The sequence below is a fragment of the Amphiura filiformis genome, chromosome 2 (genome assembly GCF_039555335.1).
Source record: "Amphiura filiformis chromosome 2, Afil_fr2py, whole genome shotgun sequence".
Taxonomy (NCBI): Eukaryota; Metazoa; Echinodermata; class Ophiuroidea; order Amphilepidida; family Amphiuridae; genus Amphiura; species Amphiura filiformis.
This window is the reverse complement of record NC_092629.1, coordinates 10,090,147-10,112,389: the sequence shown is the minus strand read 5'-3', so window position 1 is coordinate 10,112,389 and position 22,243 is coordinate 10,090,147. Positions and strand designations below refer to the sequence as shown.

At 38.0% G+C, this 22,243-nt stretch overlaps 1 protein-coding gene across 1 annotated transcript; it reads left to right on the top strand.

Moving 5' to 3' along the window:
- Positions 1-1,212: 1,212 nt before the first annotated feature.
- Positions 1,213-17,757, top strand: LOC140138111 (pancreatic triacylglycerol lipase-like). The gene is made up of 10 exons (XM_072160012.1): positions 1,213-1,261; positions 1,883-2,136; positions 4,933-5,103; positions 5,522-5,633; positions 11,050-11,166; positions 11,861-11,980; positions 12,595-12,843; positions 13,342-13,468; positions 15,798-15,995; positions 17,688-17,757. Exons 1-10 carry the CDS (start codon positions 1,213-1,215, stop codon positions 17,755-17,757), a joined length of 1,467 nt encoding a protein of 488 aa, XP_072016113.1.
- The last annotated feature ends 4,486 nt before the right edge of the window (positions 17,758-22,243 follow it).

Sequence of the window (22,243 nt, the reverse complement as noted above, 5' to 3'; positions counted from 1 at the left end):
TGACATGTTTCAATATATACCCACGAAATAAGCTTATTCCCAAAATTTTAGTTGATTCCGATTTTGCGTTGGCGAGTTGTGCATGATTATGTGTATTACACTGTTCCATAGAAAATGTGTTGTAATTTCGTTCTGGTGTACAAGAACGTAATTCAAATTGCACGATGTTTTTGCTAAAGGATTTAATCTGCAAGAATTATTTTGTACATAAACATTATGTAGCCAGAGGTTTCCAGTGGTACAAAAATCTCAACATTTTGAGGAAAAAAAGGGGGGGTGATGCTGTGGATCACGGAATGTCCTTTTAAGTGACGTATCAATCATATCAAAACCTAGCACCATGCATGTCATCTTTTTACGGGGATTCCGTGTTTATTGTAAAAAAAGATTAATTTATCAGATAATATTATAAGACATGTGCCGCACCGCCTCTTCACGTTTGGTGGCGTTATTTTACATACTATTTTATTGATTACTATTATCGGTGCATTTCGCCGCGTGACTGTTACTATTTGTTTTCTATGGAGCTATACTAGAAGTTTCAGTTGAAGCTACATCATTTTGCTTAGGATTTCATAGTAAAATAACCGTTGATACTTGTGACGAAAACCAAAGTTAACGGCGATTTCGGCACAAATGCTGCTCCTGCTGCTTAACAGTGCTTCTATGCTCTTATCATAAATGTAATAACTTCCAGATATCATGTCCATTTGTGCAAGAACCTTTTTGATAATTTTGCTTTTTTCTTGTTGCATATCTATTATTTTTCTTTTTTCTTGTTGCATATCTATTATCTTTTATTTTTTCATTAAACGGTAAATATTTGCTTTTAAGACTGCCTTGTAAAATAGCGTAAAATATGCGCATTAACCTATATTTTCATAATCCACAAAAAACTAAATTTCGACAAAAATGGCGCATAGCAATATCTACTTGTTATCACCGAACGAATTTATAAAATGTTGATTCAGTAATTGGCAAGTTCTGTTCTATACTTGTTCAAATATTTAAATACTTTCACTTATGGGAAAATACACTGATGACACTTGTCCTTATCATGTCCTTGAAGATAAACAATATAGTTAAACATGCTGTCAAATAGACACTAAACACAACGGGCACTAGATTGATACGGTATTGACGAACCCTATTGTCATTGCATTTAATTAAACTCATTATATCAGCAGCATAACACGCGAATGTGTTGTCAAAATGGTGACTTTGGTGATTTTGGTGGTGTGTCTTCTGCCAGCAGTATTTGGTAAGTTTGCTAAAATCAATTTATAGATTAAATAAGAATGTCGATGATTCGTCAAAGCCAGTAATTGTGGTTAACCATACAAAAATACAGACGGCAAAAATCCCTTTGTGAATACTAAACAAAGTGTCAAAATTGAAACCAGTAGCCAATACCTGTACCCTTTTGCTCGCTCTGATTTGTTCAAATCGGTTGATAATTAAAAGAAACGGTGACTCTATCTGAGTGCTATATCCTATTATAAATTTATATATACCTATTCGCCGCAGAAGTGACATAATTAATCGGATTAACTACCATAGCAATTGATGAATACAATTGTGAATATATCGGCCTGCACTACAACATCCACGCGGTACCTATGCATTGAACTATAGATGTCAAAGTTGTTCACTCGCACCTGTAAGATTAGTATTTTTGAAAAGAGCGGTATTGTATTCAATCTATGTTTGCAGACATACACAGGCTATAAGTGCAATCTGCTTGTAGTGTAGGATTATTTTTTATTTGAAAATTGTATTCATCTATTGCTATGGTAGTTAATCCGATTATTACGTCATTTCGACAGTTTGAATTTAAACAAAAAGATGCTAATTAATGGATATTTTCCCGATTATTTCTCAGCTGGTGAAGTATGTTATCCTGATCTTGGCTGCTTCAGCAATGACTACCCGTGGTACGATCCTCCAGATCGTCCCATCAGTTACCTACCAGATAGTCGTGAATCCGTAGGAACGGAATTCTTATTGAACACCAGACAAAACCCGGATCCAAACTCCGGGGAGCAAAAAATCATCCACACTGATTTGGACAGCATTAGGAACTCATATTTCAACCCATCAAGAGACACAAAGATTATTATCCATGGATTTGTTCAGGTGAGATACCTTTTGGGGAACTGTGGTCAGGGCGAGGGGCACATCGTACCTATTTGGTGGGTATGTTACCCTGGGAATTGGATATGGTGGGTCGTTGGGACCTTTCTGGGTGCAGGTAAAACGGTGTCTTTCGTCTGGAAAACCAGAAATGAGAGGAATGAGCAATTTACAATTTAGGGGTATTTACGAACTGAAATGTTTAAAATCATGGGATATTCAGCGCTCTTTCAACACATATATTCAAGTGAAAGCCTTAAAATTGGCTTCTTTAGAAAGCAAAAATTACGGGAGATATTCATCATTTTCTACCCCGGTATACAAAGATTTATTGTCTGAATATCAAATCGTGCATAGCACATACACGTGTATCGATTCCGGGTATTGATTTAGTTTCCCAGCTGTACGATGTAATTATTTACCAGGCGATGTCGATGTGCGGGGTTTGGACGGTACCACTTGAGAGAGAGAGAGGGGGGGGGTGGGGGTAAAGCTGCACTTTTACCATAAGTAGTTCGTCGGCAGAGTGCTACACTATCATAAGTGACATTTTTGGCCAATTTGAGATTTTGACGAATTATGGATGGCCATATAAAAACACACAATTTACACAGGTTTTAAGTGCAATTTTATTAACGCCTGCAACACTATCGTATGTGCCACTTTCGATAGTCTTGCACGCTAATTGTGTTTTTCCATCCGCTGCAAGGCCATCGTATGTGCCACATACGCTACTTTCTTTGACCTAAACAACAAAAACACATCACTGACTGACGTTGACGGCTATAGGCGTTGTCACCAAGCTGGCTAAGTTAATAGCTCCCATGACTGGTAATATAGAGACGTCAGATCCGGTGTTTTTATTCTTAGATTCAGGAATAAATCTTGAGAGAAAACATTGGTGCAAAACGTGTCCTGCTGTTGTAAATATTATGTGCCTAAATAAATTAACAGTTGTACATGAAATGACAGATATTGGAAATTTGAGCCGATATTACGCATATCCTAATTTAGCAGTAAATGCTACACTATTGCATGTGGCACATACGGTAGTGTTGCACTCAGCACTCATTTCTATTTGAGTGCAACACTATTGTATGTGGCACATACGATAGTGTTGCACTCTACACTAATTTCTATTTGAGTGCAACACTTTTGTGGCACTAACGACATCTAAATCAGTAAATAATTCATCTATTTATTAACTTTAACATCAAAACACAAATATACTCCTCCTGTAAAACTGTCCAAACTGCACTTACGATAGTGTAGCACTCTACACTAATTTCTATTTGAGTGCAACACTTTTGTGGCACTAACGACATCTAAATCAGTAAATAATTCATCTATTTATTAACTTTAACATCAAAACACAAATATACTCCTCCTGTAAAACTGTCCAAACTGCACTTACGATAGTGTAGCACTCTGTCGACGACATCATGAGCTACCCAAAAATGCCCGATAGCAATTCAATCGGAGTAGCTTTTGGCGGGAAAAGGTCATCGAATTTTACACAATTGCTCAAATGGTGTTAAAAACCATTCCAATGCATTTATCTAGTCACAAGGATTCAGAGTATAGCTTGACCTATCTAGGATGTACCGTTCTTGAGTTATAACCAAAAAGGTCAATGGTCCGATTTTGTCAAAAGGGGTGTCAAAATGTTCGTTACCTAGGTAACACAGGAAAATAGGTCAAGGTCAATAGGCCTCAATGGTACTAACTTTGACGAACATTAACGGATTTAATAGAATTATACCATCCGTTTCTTGTACATAGGGCTGATTCGGCCATGTGTGATAGGGGCATTAGTAATATTAATATAATGCAATCACCAGCAAAAAATGGTATAGGTCTTATCCTACGGACATTTAGTACGGATTCCTCCGATTTATTTTACCAAGTTTAAGCCCGATCCAGCTTATAGGATACTGTTTCACCCCGTTTACCCCATATGACCTTTGACCCCGGATGACCTGTTGGATGACCTTTGACCTCACATGACATTACTTAATTACCGGTAATTAATTAACTTAAATTATATATTTACCTGTTTTACTGAATACTCTTTCTTTTTTCTTTCATTTAATGGGTTAATAAAAACCCGCAGTGGAAGACATTGACTTTAGAGATTTTTACCAAGTTTAAGCCCAATCCAGCTGATAATACTGTTTCACCCAATTGACCTCTTGGATGACCTTTGACCTTGGATGACATTAATTAACTAATTAATCAATTTAATCAACTAATGTATGCATGTATTTATTTTACTGACTACTCCCTTTCTTCCTTAAAGGGTTAATATAAACACACACCACATCCCTGTATTATATAGAGCAAGTACATACATGTTAGTGCCAACAGAATGCATCAGAGCTATTTATAGAGTGCACACAGGGTGGCACTGTGGATTTAGGATATTTCAAAAATTCAAATTTTCACCGATTTTGAGCTCAACTCTTCACCGATTTCAACAAAATGTGACCTCCGCATTCCCCTCATATCAAGGATTCCACCCACCGAGTTACAGCCCAAGTTTAAAATTTGACCTTAGACCTTCGACCTCCGATGTCGACCGAAGATAGCTTAAAATACGCCTCGTATTTTTCTAGATCTCCTGTATGAATTTGCGAGGCTCGGATCAAAACTGACGGAGCCTTTTACACACACACCACACATACAACATTAGCCAAATTATAGTAAGATTTATCTTAAGTCCAGCATTGTTTTAACCACTCAACCGACATTTCCCTTATGAACTCTCACCCTCCTGATTTTGTTCTCTCAATCACGTAGAATGGCAATGTCGACTGGATGCGTGACATGGCGATAGAATGGATTAATCACGGCGATTACAACGTGGTTAGAATAAACTGGATTGCTGGATCGTTGGGACTGTACGGAGACGCTACGGCTAACATCCGGATTGTTGGCGCTGAAATAGCCTTTTTCGTGGAACAAATCAGGGTAACAGTTTGGAACCCATCAGTGTCTTTGTTTATTGACCCCTCTGGTTCTTCCAAATATAATATTGGGTCCTCTCGGAATGTAGTTTTATGGGTTTTATTGTTTTATAACTACAAATTGGGTCAATTTTATTTGGCATTTAGTTTTCACTGTAAATTGATTTGGGTAACAACCATTTTGATGCAGCCGGTAAAAACATTTCATTCATTGAACTGATTACCGAATAACAGAATTATAGTAAAATGAAGGTTAATACCATTATTTTGAAAGAGGAGAGAGATTAGACCCTATAGCTACAGTAATGCCCTGCGTATATAAGTCAAATTGCTATTCCCCTACTAACGACAGTGTGGAGCAAATGCTCCCATTTAGAATTCATTTATTGAAAACACGTCATTTACGGGTCATTCTTTACCAGATTGTATACGGCAGCTATTCTGCTTCTAAAATCCATATTATCGGACACAGTCTTGGAGCCCATGCTGCTGGCCATGCAGGAGAAAGACTTCCAGGCTTAGCTCGAATTACAGGTAAGACCGCGGCACTACGGGTACAGATCGTTATTCCGAAAACCGTTATTCCAAAGGGTCTTTAGTCCGAAGGTTCATTACTCCGACGGAGTAATGACTATTCGAGTAACGAACCTTGTTCCAGATTCGGAGTATAGACCCTATGGAAACTGGAATTTTCTAAATTTGGAGTAAGCCTAATGACCCTTCGGAGTAATAACTCTTCGGAATAATGACCTTTCGGAACAGCGAACCTTCGGAATAATGGTCCTTCGGAATAACGAAGCGTAACCGGAACTAGTAGACTATTTATAACACCAAAGACGAGGCTTACAACACTGCACACCGAAATCGCCTGGTAAATAATACATTGCAGCGGAGAAGCTAAAATCAATACCCGGGATCGATACGTGTACGTGCTATGCACGAATTGATATTCAGACGATAAATTTTTGGACAATTCTTTAGAAATTTTTGCTTCTAAACAAGTCGATTTTAAGGCTTGCACTTGAATGTATGTGTTGAGAGAACATGATTGTCGTTAGCGAGCGTATTGACAAAGAACCGTGCGTTTTGAACTCAAAAACTGAAAAAATTCAGATTTATATGTGCAGAACAGAAAGAAATGACAGCTGTCCTCATTCGTAAACAATCGGGGTAACGAAACATGTCACGTTACAGGTGTAATGTGGACCACTGGTGGAGGCAGTCTAATGTAGATGACGTACCAGGCTCACTGAGATCTACAGTCACCGGGCTATTGTCACGTCAATAGCCTTAGTCGGATGTACCTCGTCCCATTATACCTCAATACCTCGTTGATTTAGTTTCGCTTAAACAACCCCATTCCGGACTCGTCACAAGATCTTCAATGGACATAACTCAAATACCCCGGGGGGGCACTGTAATGGTGAAGGGGTATCAGGCGCGTCCATGGACTCACAAAAGCACCCTAAACACGTATTGCCGAGACTAAAATTTGCACCCTAAACAAGTATAGTAGAGCGATTTGCTACCCTAAACAAGTAGTTGTCTTTTCCCTACCCTAAACAAGTAATTGATGCAATTATCATGATTATTACCCCTAAACAAGTAAATTTACACACAGAAACAGGTGCTTTTTAAAACCCTAATAAGAAGTAGTCCGAATAATCAGACCCAGAACAAAATATTAATTTCTGACATGATCGTGTTCTGCTGCCTTGGTCAATTTCGGAAATAACTTAGGCCAAAAACGTGATTTTGGGGTGACAATCAAGTCCAGCAGGCCGCGACAAATATTATTTTTTATTTTGCCCGATCGGTCAGGCAATAGTCAAGAATTGAAATTTTATGTGAAATTACCGCTATTCCCGGCAACAATTGTCGACGAAGTCACTTGAGGCCTGGTCATCACGGCAGGTATGCCGAATTGGGCAGTTTCTTTCTTACGGAAATCCGATAATTTTCTCAGTTAAGTTGATACATAAATGAGTATTCATGAAAAGCACTATAAAAATTAACATTCATTCACCATTAGAGTGGCCCCCGGGCTCAAATAACTCCTCATGTTGGCAGAATTCAAATTGGCGACAGAGCATTCCAAGCTGCTGCACCGGCACTGTGGAACTGCCTCCCACGTAACATCAGGGAGGCACGCTCAATCGCAAGTTTCAAGAAACTCTTATGTTTATTAATTTTATGCTTTCTTTACTATTATGTATGTTCTTGTCATTCACTGTTATGCGCCTTGATCTTGTAAAAGGCGCTATATAAATCTTGTATGTATGTATATGCGTAATACATTGTTGCGTAATTATTGCATTGCTATGCTCCGCTTGTATTATATATTTTGTATTGTACTGTGGTTTCATATGCAATAAAAGATATGATTATGTATTATGTGTCTCAAAACTATTAAACAGGTTGGAACAAAATTAATGTGTTGCTGTTGAAGAACAAGTGGATCCGGTCTATCATCATGGCGATTTCTGCCATGTAGATATCGGGGCGATGACACTGTGCACCGGGGCTTATAACCATGGGGGTTAACCAACTTTTGCGTTCTGATATGTCTGGGTGGGGGGGCAGTCGGCAGTCTGCCCCATGGCTAATTTATTTTTCTAAATAGTCCATAGAAGTCAAATCAATCGTCAAACCTTACTAGTCAGAGAATGGTCACGGAATTGAGGTTTTTGACTATACTACTAAGCTCATAATTAACTAATCTTCCAATCTTCCTAATGAAGTGTAACTGCATGGTAGGTAAAGGTTTCAATTCTTCCCAAATAAGCCATGCAAACAAAGTATTATAGTGTCGAAAGGGTATCCAGCACTGGGCGCCCCTTAGCTTGGGTGCGCGGCCCAGGGGATATTTTAGGCAAAAAAGTCACTGCACGTTGGCATGTTTAGTTACGCAGTGGTCATCGGAGTGACTATTCAGAATATTTCATGAAGGTGTAAATTTTGGTATTGTGGGCCAATGCGTGCGATGCGCACAAAATCGTGCAATTTAGTAGGACTAAAACGGAAGATTCACAGGGCAAATATTGCTTAAATTTTATTAGGATGTTTAGGGCGCTACCTATGCTCGAGATTTTTAAAAATCACGCGTTAAAATCTCATATTTTGATGACACATTTGTGACATTACGTAGACTTTTTTAGGCAGACCAACCAGGTGGGGGAGCGGCAACATTTTCAAATTGACACGCTAATACGTCATTAACATTAGTTACCCGATATGCGCGCGAAGCACGCGAAAAGTTGTAATTTTAATGCTAAACTGAGCCAAATGTGGACAATTATTGTGGCCTAAAACCTGGCCATAGAATGATGCACATTACAGCTTTTGGTTAATTTTACCTGGTATTTGCCGGGGGTATTTGGAGCTCGGGGGATGTCCACAATCCATTAACACATATGGTGGAGGCTCATACCCTACAATTCATTACGCGAGTAGCGATCAAAACTTCCCACATTATAGTACTAAATTTAATATGGCAATAATGAGGGTAAATTGTGCGCATGAACAAAATCTTTCATTTTTTTCTGAATAATTATTATATGGTATTAAAAGGGGATTCCTCGAGCATTTAAGTTGAGTAAAGCCGCATTTGCAATAATATTGTTAAGCTTTTTTTCCCCAAATTATGATGAATGCTTGTCATAAATTGGCCTAAAAGAAGACGTCCAAATCCACTGCACTATTAAGTTTTATCGATTTTGTCCCGATATTGAGCCGGAGGGGTTACCAATTTGCCTCATTATCGCCTACATGCCACTCCAGGCTGCGTCCTTGCTTTTGGACTCTCGTCGGCCAATCGGACCAAGTGGAGCGCAGTAATATTTCCAAATCGACCCAATGACCTGCTATAGACGAATCCAACGAGCCAAGTCATGGTCAGGATTTGGTCGGCCATCTTTGGGTAGCCGCTAGCACCAACCTGTGCCCAATTGTGCAAATAAAAGCCGCCTAACACCTAGAGAAGATGCAAGGACTTTGGAGGGTTAATAGAATAATACAATAGAGATAATTCCGCAGGTAATCCCGTCGCATCTATTCATACATAGTAGTCCTTTTGTTCACAAGTACATCAATTTGTAGCGTTTGATATAGTGTATGAGACCGCCATGGTTGATCAATTTGCACGCTGGAATTGGAAATATTTCCAATGTTTCTATTCTCTCGGTCGGGGCCACGTCACATCCATTCATGCATTGGAGTGAAAACAATATCGCATATTTTTGTTTGCAGAGAGTCGAACCTGGCATAATAGTGTGATACACTCCAGAGTTCAGTTATGCGAATGTTGTTAATCCGATTATTATGTCACTTTTGCCGAAGGGAACTGTAGGGCCTATTGTGTTGTAAACTTTAATCATTCTTTTGTCTACCTGTGTTTTCGCGGAAGGTGTAAAACGGGTGATGGAATGCAGTTTAAAATTTCCGCCAAGGCCGAATCATTTCACATTTTGGGTGCATTGTAGCCGACGGGTACCCAACTAAAGGCTGCTAGTCAGGTGTAGGAATGCGTGGATTTAGATTCGTCTATATGGACTATAATAGGGAGAGCGTGGCGCAATGGTTAGGGTACTTGCCTTTAGTGCATGAGGTCCCGGTTCGATTCCCGGCGGTGGCGATTTGCTGGGATATTGACTTGGAAAAAAAAGTCTGAAATTAATTGGCAACTTCTGTAGATTAAATTCAGACTTCCGCTCGCCCCATGGTTCATTTAGAATTGGGTAAATGAATCATGAAAGTACTCCGTCCTTCGGAGGGGACGTTAAGCCGTCGGTCCCGTGTACAGAGAGCCATACCTGTACATGTATCTCGCAGCCAGTTTCGAAAAGAGTAGGGTGTTAACCCTGACTGTTCAACACCGTCCCGGTGTTCAAATGGACCCCAATGGAAATAAGCTTCAATAGAGGCTTTCTTGGGTTATCCAGGGTTGTCAAAACCCGAACAAATCAAATCAAAATCAAAAAAGACTAAAATTAATTTACCGGAACAAATGCGCAGGAAAGTTGTCAATTTTGACACTAAAGGGAGCACACTGCTAAATAATCGCCTATTGAAATACATGTAAAAATGCCAGTTTTCTTCGCTCGTTTTGAGGCCTTTTGGGCAATGTCTCAAATATTTGATAATAACCAGTTGATTACAAATCGATGTAAGTTTTACATTATGTTGCAATGCATGAGTAGGCCTAGTCGTTCACCTCGTTTTCCCGGTACGAGCCCGTCGACAACGCATTCACTGTTTTTGGCTTGCTCTCAAGTTTTTGCCCACTTTTAATTCGCGGACCGATTTTCTCGATAATTGTACAAATGCGACTTTGGCGATGGCGATTCAAATTCAAGTATAGGTTTTACACTTTTATTTAAGCCATAACAAGATACTCTCTCTCTGGTTATTAGTCCAAAGAGCAGCCCAAAATACAAATAGTTTTTGTATTTTTACTCACTAGGGTTACACAAATGGCGCATTGATTTAGTGAATGTGCTCTTGGGTTTAAAAATTTGAACAATTGTCATGATTCTGGCCTCAAACCGGAACATAATAAGATGCTGAAGCATTAACATTTAGAGGGGAGGACGAGCATAATTTGTGCCGGTTTTACTGGGAACTGTTCGCGCAAAGCGCGCGAAAAATGTACAATTTAGCTCAAAATAAAGGTGACGACTGGTATTTGACGGAACAGCAGTGTGCGCAAAGCGTGCAAAACTTAGCAATTTTACTTTATTTTGGCCCAAAACACAGTGTTGAATCTTAATGGCGCATATATATTTTAAGCACGGATTTTGAATTCTCACTGCACGGATTTTTAATCTCACTGCACGAATGTGCCAGGAGACACGTTAAAATAGCCCCTGGCGCGGCCCCCAGACCGCATAGGAGTTACCCCACTGGCTATATCTCGCCTGTATGTATTTATTTGTATTCATTTATTCTTTAGGAATGGATCCCGCTGGTCCATACTTTGAGAACGTTGAAACGCAGGTACGTCTTGACCCAACGGACGCTGTGTTTGTGGACGCTATCCATAGTGACTCCGATCCCATTGTTAACTTAGGTACGTTTGTATTTGTGCATGTCTTTGTTTTTTGTATATGTTAGGGGGTGCGCAGGGGTGGGTAATTGTGTATTTTTCTTTATTTCTGTTTGTCATGTTAAATTACCCGTGGGTTTGTGTTTTTAGTTTTATGCTTATACAATCTATCAGGCCCAAATACGCGTATGGCGTACAGCTACTTTATTTTTTTAGGATACATGATTATATAAAAAAAATCATCAACTCGCTTTGAAATAACGACGACTTATAACCCGCAAATACAAAACTTTTTCGAAACGTTTTTAACAGATATGTTATATTTTGGTTTTGGTAAAAGCGTTTTAATAATATTAACATAATATTATTGTGAAATATTTTTGTGAAACATTTTTTGTCAAATATTTTTTCAACACTTAAATAAAATTTTGTTAGAATATTCGCTTTTGAATGTGATGAAAACGTTTTAAACCCTTTATATACCCTTTATTTAACCCGACATTTAAACGCTTTCTGGCAACCTTTTCTAACCTTTTGTGAATGATGTTGAAAATGTTTTGTGTTTGCTGGGAACTCATCAACCTGTACTACCTATGTGGTTACTTCATTGACAGATCAAAAACATCAAAGTTGTGAAGAAAATACTGAGGCAGAAATAGCGTAATACCTTTCTCGACTTCACACTAATTTTCTAATGCAACTATTATTTTCCGTGTAGGAATGGGCATCTTCATGCCCGTTGCTCATGTAGACTATTATCCTAATGAGGGTCGTGAACAACCTGGATGTGACCAAGGTCTGTTTGAGAAGATCATTGTAGGAGGAGGTATCTATGATGGTAAGTGTGGGTATAAGTTTGTAAAGCCAATAATTATCATTAACACGTCTAATTTGGTCCTATAGAACTATCGGAGTCCGGTTAAGTGCCGATGATTTTTTTTATCATACCCTGGTGATGTACTAATTTCTATCAAGCATAATAATTAAAATGTGAATGGTGTTATCGTTTTACTTTAAATAAAAACGAAAGCACTATGCATCGATAGCACTATAGGACCAAATACGAAACACCTCAAATAAATCCGTAGTAATGTAAGCCGTTCTACAACAACCAAAAGCTGATCTTGTTATGACAATTTGATTGATAAGGTCGTCTGTAGAATCTTGTAGCTCCAAATTGATACCAAATATGCTACCAAACACTCTAATTTGACAGAGATACCAGTATATGAAAGTTGGTGCATTTTCAAAAGTTGCAAATCAAAACAACAGCGATGGGCCACTGCTGGCTATCCCAAGTGTCGGTACAATACGCGGTTTATTCAATTAGTTTCTGTCGGGCACCGATGACGCTACAGGACCAAACTAAATTCGATGCTAACCATTCTATTGTTTATTTGTATTTGTAGTAGTCTTGATTACAAGTATTTTTGTCAAAACTTCCTGCAACAGGTGCTGTATCGTTTATCGCCTGCAACCATCTCCGTGCTGTGTACTTCCTTACTGAGTCCATCAACACCAAATGCCCCTTCTTGGCCGAGGAATGTCCAACGGGTGTTGGCCACTTTGATAAGTTCCTGTCTGGCCAATGTTGGGGTGTTGGTCAGGGTCAAATGGGTCTTAATGCAATCAAAACTTTTGATCCGAGTCGACAAAATGTCATCTACTACTCCAAGACATACGATGCTGCTCCTTTTTGTGGTAAGTTGTGACATAGCTGAAAACATCAAACTTTTTTCTGACTACTTTTGCATTATGTTCTGCGTGCAAGTCATAAGCTTCAACATTAAAAGACTAAGCTTTGAGAAATTTTCTCAAAATATCAAGAGCTATCTTAAGAACCACTGAACCAATATTAGGCTTGTTTGTACTCATTTCAATGCATTTTTCATGCTGATTTCAAATATGGTCATGACAATTTATAATTCTGATTTTTTTGAAAAATTGAAATAAAATTTGTAACTTGTCGTCTGCAGTCGACACCCGCGTGGAGAGAGTTAAATACCCTCCTTGTAACTATACTGTTAAAATACTGGTTAATGTTTTGCTCAGCTCTGAGATATCTTCGAATGACTCATGTTATTTTCAATGTATTGTTGTTTTTTTACCAAACTCGACTGTTGAGTTGTTCATAGTTTGGCCAACGTAAACATCACCATACATTTTAGCAGTACATGATCTCTTTTGAAACCCCAACAGGTTATCAGTTCCAAGTTCACCTGTTCATCGATGACCCGTGGAATGCTGAGCAATTCCGCGCAGATGTCTACATGGAGTTTGAAGGTGTCAACGGTAAATCGGAGAGAGTCAACCTCAATGAAATGGGGTAAGATTAACGAAAGGTATGATGGCGGTAGTATTCGTCGTGGAAGTGATGATTTGTCGTGGAAGTGAGGATTAATTACCATAGATGAATAGCAATAGATGAAGAAAATTGTTGAAAATATCGCCCAGCACTACAACGTTCACGCGGTACCTAACCATAGATGTCAAAGAAAATGCTAATCACTCACACCTGTCAGATTAGTATCTTTGAAAAGAGCGGTGATGAATGCAACCTACTTTAAGTTCAGGACGATCTATTCAAGAATTGTATTCGTATATTGCTATGGTAGTTAATCCGATTATTACATAACTTCGACGGCGAATTCGCCGAAGAAGTGACATAATAATCGGATTAACTACCATAGCAATAGATTAATAAAATTTTTGAATATACAGTAGAAAAGGTTCTTTTTCAGATCCAATTAAGCTGGTACTTACTCAGAAATATTTCAATTCCTATCAGGAATCTTGATCACTCTGTTGTGGCGTTTCTAGATGTTTGATGAAACGGCAACACTGTTTGGTCTTAATAATAATTTGGAAATAATACATTGTTTAAGTCAGTTATAACCTAATTCATGTCGTATAAGTGCTCCTCGTGTTAACCCCGGTACTGTAACAGCTATATACCTATATTGGTAGATATATTATGGCGGTGAAATATTACATTTATAATAAATGGTTTTGCAAGACCTTTCCCGGCCGACCCAAAATATCCAAAAATCACCTGCCTTAGAGGCCACAGACCTACTCTTAGTCTTCGAAGCTTATAAATGCCCCATGCTTCCTTCATATTGGGTGAGCAGTTTAAACATGGAAGTGCATATTTGATATTCAGATCATTTCGCAATTTCGAAATACACCATTGTATGACATTTCTAAATAATCAACCGACCCACCCTCTTTTTTAGCCGTGAAAGCTCATACGAGGGGCAGTCAGTATGTTTTAAGAGTTGACTCGTGACGTCATTTGTGGATCGTTTTCATGGCATTTCTCAATGATTACATAAACACTGTACCTTTGTCTTTCAAACAACACATGTAAAAATTCTATCACACACATGATTACGTAACAGCATTAGCATAAAATCAATGGTCTAGAGTCACCTGGTGAAATTGAGGCGTTTTTGTTAAGGGAAATAAGAGGCTGAAATGAGGTATTGTTGTATTTTCTATATTTTCTCGGGAATTAAAGAATGGAGAATGCTGCCTTTTGGAACAGTATTAGAACACAAACTACCAGTTCATTAAACCATGTTTGTTGGGCTGTAGGGGTTTTAGTTTATTTAAAATGCGTGGTCAAATATGTCCTATTTTTAACAAAAACAAGGCTTTTCTTTCTTTAAAAATCTTGATATTGCCAAAAATAGCAAACGTGGATATTTAAATTTTTTTGCCAGTTCTGTTGACTAATCTCCAAACATTTAAACGGGAGTCTCCCTAGAAAATATTTGAATCCGTGATTACAATATAACTGTTATTGTACCATTGTTACATTTATACAAAAAGTAGTGGTACAAAGAGAGAGGCCATCGTTTGAATGAGAAATTTATTTTTAAAACTTTTCTGTTCATTTCAGGTTGAGATCATCCATAAAAATTCATATGAATATTTAAATTACAATTTTCATAGCATTTTGTAATATTTTAGGCCCTATTTACATGGAATTTAGCAATTTTCGTGCATTTCCACCATGTTGTATCGGTCATCCCACTTGCGCATGCGCAGATTGTTGGGTCATTTGCACCAGTTATCATCGCACTGAGTACCAGCTCTCACACGTGACCAGTCATTATATTTTAGTCTGTTTCATTTTGGAGATAATTAATGTCATTTGTAATAACTGCTTTTTCATTTTCGCCATTTTTGCAGAATAATTTTGCTTCCATTCAAGCCCTAAAGTTGTTAAAGTTTCCAGACGTCCCATTTCCACCAAAGTTTAATGGCAAGTCTCATATTTGACCAAATGCAAACGGAGGACCTAGTGTTTATTCCTGCCCAAAACTAGCCATATGCACCTTGTTCTTTTGCTGTTTTTGGACATTGTAAACACGTGTTTTTTCTGTAATTTAAAAGGCCCGCCTTTTTGCGTGATTTGGCAGTGTCCCTAGTATATTGATTTTATGCTAATGCTGTTACGTAATCATGTGTATGATATAATTTTTACATGTGTTGTTTGAAAGACACAGGTACAGTGTTTATGTAATCATTGAGAAATGCCATGAAAAAAATCCACATATGACGTCACGAGTCAACTCTTAAAACATACTGACTGCCCCTCGTACAAATATTTTTTCAGGTTGAAATAATGTCTGTTCCTTTTTTTGCAGAGAATCTATCGAGCTGAAGCCAGGACGAGACTATCATTTTGTAGGCGCTCCTCGTATTGACCCTGGTGCCTTAACAGCTGTATACCTATATTGGGAGCTGGATTATGAGTGGTATAATCCTGGGGATTGGCCAATCTTTGACGATCCTGAGATTTTTGTTTCTACATTGACTGTGAAAGCATTGGAAGGCGCAAAAGAGTGAGTGTAATAATCATCATAAGTATGATCTTCGTCATCAAGTTTATTACCATATTCAAAACCATGCTTGTATTCTTGATATTATGACTTTTATTACTTATTATTTACTATAGATTGGGCTTGGTAGGGGACAATTGTTTGATCAAACTCTAAATGTTAGGGTTAATAAGGCCCATATTCTTAAATATAACTAATTAGAGCTGGGCATCAGTGCTTGAAAATGAGAGGAACTATTTTCTTGCATAGCATCTGAAAAAGTTGTTTAAAATCACTGAAAAATACCAAGCTGTATAGCCAAAAATATTTTAATTTCAGAGTAACATAGCAGAAATGGCACGTATTCTACCATTATTTTACAGTTTTGATGACAATTTCCACAAATTCATTCGCTCTACATCGATTTTCCCACCTAGCCGGTGTGATCCTATCACGTCCCAAAAATGAAGGAGCACTGTAAAAGTTGTGGTCTTTACACCTCAGTGGTTTAAAACAAAAAAGTCTCAAGTCATCATAATGTTGAAGTTTTTGTCATTGACAAAATCGTGTTTGAAATTACATATTTTTCCATTAAAAACTGTGTTATAGAAAATTAGTGGTATTTAACCATATGGGCCATACATTTGGCCACTAAGGAAAGCATGCTCTTGCAGTGTTGTGGACTATTTAGATACCGTTGGTACAATGATCCTGGAGGTATATTCACAGAGAGATGCCCAGTGGATGTCACCCATGCAATGACTGACGACCATCAACTTTGCCCGCATAGATTCATGCCCTGGTCGGATGTCCTCCGCAACACGCCCGCCCTCTCTGTTTTGTCCATTGCGACACCCACCATGAATGTGTACCAACCACGCTCCTCTTCACCGTGCTCATTATTAAAGGATGACTCCGGTAATCACAACATTATGCCTTAAATGTTAGAAAAACAATTATAAAGCACGAATCACGTGGTTTTATTTAAAACAAACTCATAGTGACCATAAAAACGAATAAAAACATCCGTCTCTCAACACACGATATTCAAAATTCCCGAGCGCCGAAATTGTCGACTGCAATGACGTCCCAGTAATGGCTGACGACAATTGAGCACACATAACCATTACGTCATTGCACTTAGACAATCGGCGCGGAAATGTTGAATATCGCGTGTTTATTCGTTTTTATGGTCAATGTGAGCTTGTTTCAAATAAAACCATGTGATTATTTTTCTAACATATAAGGCATAATGTTATGATTGCCGGAGACTCCCTTTAACCCTACCAGTCCATACCCAAAAACTACCACAGGCTGGTGCCTCTCCTTCAGCGGGAGTGCGGGACAGGGGCAGGCAACACACAGGGCACCTCCGACCAAACCCCCTTCAGAGCGTTAGGGTTAAATACCAGTTTATGTGTTGGCCAGTTAAAATTCCTATTCTTGTAACACACTGCCAACACATCAAAGAAATCGAGGACGATCCCCGATGATACCCTATCAAAATTTAGAAACTCCCACAGGAAAATTTGTAGAAAATACGGTTTGTGACCCCAGCCCTGGTTCCCACAATCATGATCGGTGCCCCACCAATAGTATGCGGAGTTGCTTTATATAATTATGTATAGCCTACTAAAAATATATTTTGCAAAATATGGTGCACCCAATGGCTTTAATTTTGGCTTCATTCCCCTCATTCTTGGTTTTGTTTTGCAGATACAACTTCTGTGGACCAACCAATCCTATAGACGAAGGAAGAGATAACCGCAAGTTCAGTCCATGTTAGAGTGTTAACCATATAGCATACTGTAGTGTACTACAAACAAGATAAAAGCTTGAAATAAAACCTGATCAAAGTATCAAATAATGGTGTAACTGTGCATCTTACATCCAATATGCCACAAATATTAGTTTTATTTCAAAAATTTAAGTATAATTCTCTACTTTGGTGTACTTTATTAAAGGAAATTGGAAGAATGTACATAATCCAATATGAGTTGCATGCAGTATCATGTATTTCAGATTTCAGGATCGTTTCAAAAAATAGTGTTTACATGTAACTCTGTGGAAATCATGCTTATTGATTGTGCAATAGGCTCAAATTGTACATGTAATAAATTTGAGTGGCATGCAAAAAAGTATAACAATTTGAAATCTGATCAAACACTTCCCTTCTGCACTCTCTTCCTATATTACAAAATTATATGTTGTATATATACATGTACGGTCCTCATATGAGAAAACAGCGCATCTGATATTTACTTCAGTAACATGTTACTTCCTATTACTATAGCTTTGGTCAACTTTTTTCAATGACCCTCGCATGGTAAAAGGATGTAATTTGCAAAGGCAATATTGAGGAAGATACTTTTAACCAAGAGTGAACATTATTTTAATCTCTTTATAACACCGAATTCATATTACTGCCAACCCCATGGGGACACTGCTGCCCAGCTACCTTGTAGCTACAGTGGAATACCAGCGAAGTACCAATCCAGTATCAGTGTGTGTATACTGTACGTGTGATTTATATAGAAGTACGTGCTCTAGAGTACCCACACAGGTTCTCTATTGAAGTAGCTAGGCAGCAGTGTACATCTGGGGGCCAGCAGCAATATGAATCTAATAGAGAAGTTAACTCCAACAATAGTGAAAGGAAGTTAATTATGACGTAACTAGAATATACACCTTTTACCATATTAGGGCTGTATACATCCACATTATATAATGAAATATTATGTATTATTTCAAAATATACAGAAAGTTGATTCCATTATTGGTATGTTTGAACCCACCAAGCTGAAATAGCTCTAAATCCTATATTTTTCTGTAGTATTATAATGTGAATAATTAAGCTACTCCTAAGCTTCGTAAGTTGTGGAATAAATTCACAATGAAAAAAATAATACATATATTAACACAATAATTATCTGCTTTCTTCTGCTTTTGTCAATTTATTACAAAACAATGAATAAAAGTTAAATTTATTTGTCATGATTAAAATAACTATTTGTTGTCAATAAAATACACATAATGGACAATAAATGAAGATGACTTTTTTTTTTTTTTTACTCTATTTAAGGTATATCCAGCACGATTAAAAAATATTGGGTCTGTGATACTTCACTTCAGGAGAAAAGAATATCCCAAAATATGACAAATATAAAGACTGCACAAAAAGTAACGCAGCTGTTATAAATACACCTATAGCGTCAGAACTAAAAATTGTGTTCACAATATTTCAACATAGAAAGAAGGGTGCTTTATTTACACGCATTTTCATACCTCATTTGTCCAATTTCGTTCAATATTAACAACACAGGAGTATTTTTAAAGAAAAATACCCGAATTAAAAAGTTGTAGCTATTTGTATTGATTTGCAGTCAGTGCGAAGATAACGAGGGTTTTACGTGCCACAAAGCTTGCGTAATAACAAATGATTGCTGTGAACTGCAACTTTTAAATACGGGTATTTTTTTCTTTTAAAGCACTACTGTAATGTTAATATTGAATGACATTTGACAAATGGCCATCAAAATGCGCGTAGATACGTAGATAAATCTTTGTTCTTTCTATGTAGAAATATGGTGGAAACAATTATTATTAGTTTTGATGCTATAGGCGTATTTATAACAGCTGCGTTACTTGTTGTGCAGACTTTATAATATGGGTATATTTGAACCTGTCTCTATAGTTTGCATAATATCATCTTGCATAATATATATATATTATATAAGCATACTACGAAGTACCTGTCTGAGATATGCTTGTACCCTGATGTTGGTGTGTTACAAGTTAAAGGCGCACTCCATGAAACCCATTAAGGCTTGTATCCCACTATATGAAGAACACATGGTGATTAAATGGGCTATTCCAGCTGAAATCCATGCACTTTTATGGAAGATGGGACCTTAATCTCCCACACAGGGGAATAGATTTCACCCATTTAGGTAAACTACTTAGTCTGGCGTGGACATTTTATAAATGAATTTAGAAGAGCAGCAACAACACCACTTGCATCACATTCCAGTTTTTAAATCTACATCATATGCAACATTTTGGGGTAAATGAATCGGATCGCTTTTCTGTTAATGGTATTTACATGGAATGCCTGTTGAGGGTCTATAACCTCCATTTTAATAACAAACTTTCAATTTTAAACAAGCAACAACAAAAAAGCCCGATGTTATTTTTCTGAAATTTTCAGAGTATGTATATAGTATGAATATGTAGATATAATTATGTCTAATCAAGTAGTTGTCCTACCTGCACTTCTCCGAAAATATATAAAATGTCCTATACCAATGATAATGAAACAGAGGTGGTACGGTAAGCCCATTTAAAAATCACACTCCCTGTGTGCAAAATGAATATCATGTTATCTGTAGAGGGGTAAGGATTTCAACTGGAATAGTCCCCTTAATACGCTGGATCCACCCTTGTGTCTGTATTATCAATAAAACTAATTTTCGCTCGCTCCGCGCGCAATTGTTTCAAGAATGCGCGGGGGGTAGGAGGAGGCATCATTATGCATCCTAGCCCTGGGCGCCACAACCCCTAGGTACGCCACTACCATATTTAACGCCACGTCCATATGAATATTAGACCAGGTTAAAACTGAGCTAAGTACCACTTGGAGAACAAGAAATTCTCATATGGTTTATCTGGACCAGTTTTGCATGGGGAACAAGAATTTCTTGGGTAAAAAGCCTGTAACCTGAGAACTTTTCCGTGAGGGCGCTTTTTTCAAAATGGCCGCCAAAATCCAATATATATGGTTAAATTAGTCACTTTAAGGCATATTTAACCAGATTTTGGATTTTTATTGATAGCAATAATGTACTACTAAGTCAGGTTATTAATATGAAGGTAACAGGAGGTCACAGCTGAGGGCGCTTTTTTCAAAATGGCCGCCAAAATCAATTAAAACCTATATATGGTTGAATTAGTCACTTCAAGGGCATATTTAACCAGATTTTGGATTTTTATTGATAGCAATAATGTACTACTAAGTCAGGTTATTAATATGAAGGTAACAGGAGGTCACAGCTGAGGGCGCTTTTTTCAAAATGGCCGCCAAAATCAATTAAAAACCTATATATGGTTGAATTAGTCACTTCAAGGGCATATTTAACCAGATTTTGGATTTTTATTGATAGCAATAATGTACTACTAAGTCAGGTTATTAATATGAAGGTAACAGGTGGTCCCAGCTGAATTCTCAGGATCACTCAAAATCGCTATTTTCTGAAAAATCTTCATAGTCATTCTCTAAAAATAGTTCTTGGACGTTCTTTCCACCATCGTATACAGTGACATCTGCTGCTCTCCACTCTCTTGCAATGAAATTTGCGCTAAGGATATATGAAGCGTCAGCGCCTGCTTACATGGTGATAGTAAGGATATATCTGCAATTTTTTTCTCTTTTGAAAACGTTCGATCAAAGATATCTTCTTCTTCTTCTTTTCTTCTTCCACGGTAAGTGTAACATCAAATGCATGATGACAGTCAGGCACACTTCAAGTTGCGCATGTACAAAGGATCAGGAACGCAGCTTCAAAAACAGCAGTGCAAAATATGTACAGTGCGATGTGCGATAAAAAGCAGCTCTCGGTTGAGGAATATTAGTGTTGCGGAGTCCCCAATGCAGACTTGACAGCATTGAGGGACGGCGAGATGGCTGGATCTGTCTGAAGAAGGTTCCAGTCCTTGGCTGTTCTCTGGAAGAAAGAGTGCAGGTAGAACTGAGTGTTGCAGTGCTGAAGATAGAATTTGGAATCAAGGCCTCTGGTGTTTGTCACAGATTGGGTAAGGTACTGGTTTCACTGGATGTCCACAAGGTTATATCTGATGCGATACATCTTCAGTACCCGGCTCTGTTGCCGTCTGGCTTGTAGAGATTGCCACTGGAGGTTTTGTAGAATAGCAGACACATTGCTCCTCCTGTAATAGTCACTGGTGACATATAGCGAGAACACCTGCGCTGGACTTGATCAAGTCTCTTTATGTTCTTTTGGGTATGGGGAGCCCAGACAGGTGCTGCATATTCAACTATAGGCCTGACATAAGTGGTGTATGTTGCTTATTTGGTCTTGCATGTGCAGAGACTGAAATTACGACTGAGAAATGCACGGGTGGAGTTGGCTTTCTTAAATATGCTGTCGATGTGGGTGTTAAAACTGAGTTTGGAGTCAATGTGGACGCCCAGATACCTGGCAGAATCAACTTCCTCAAGTGTGTGGCCATGAATAGAGTATGAGCTCTGGAGGGCA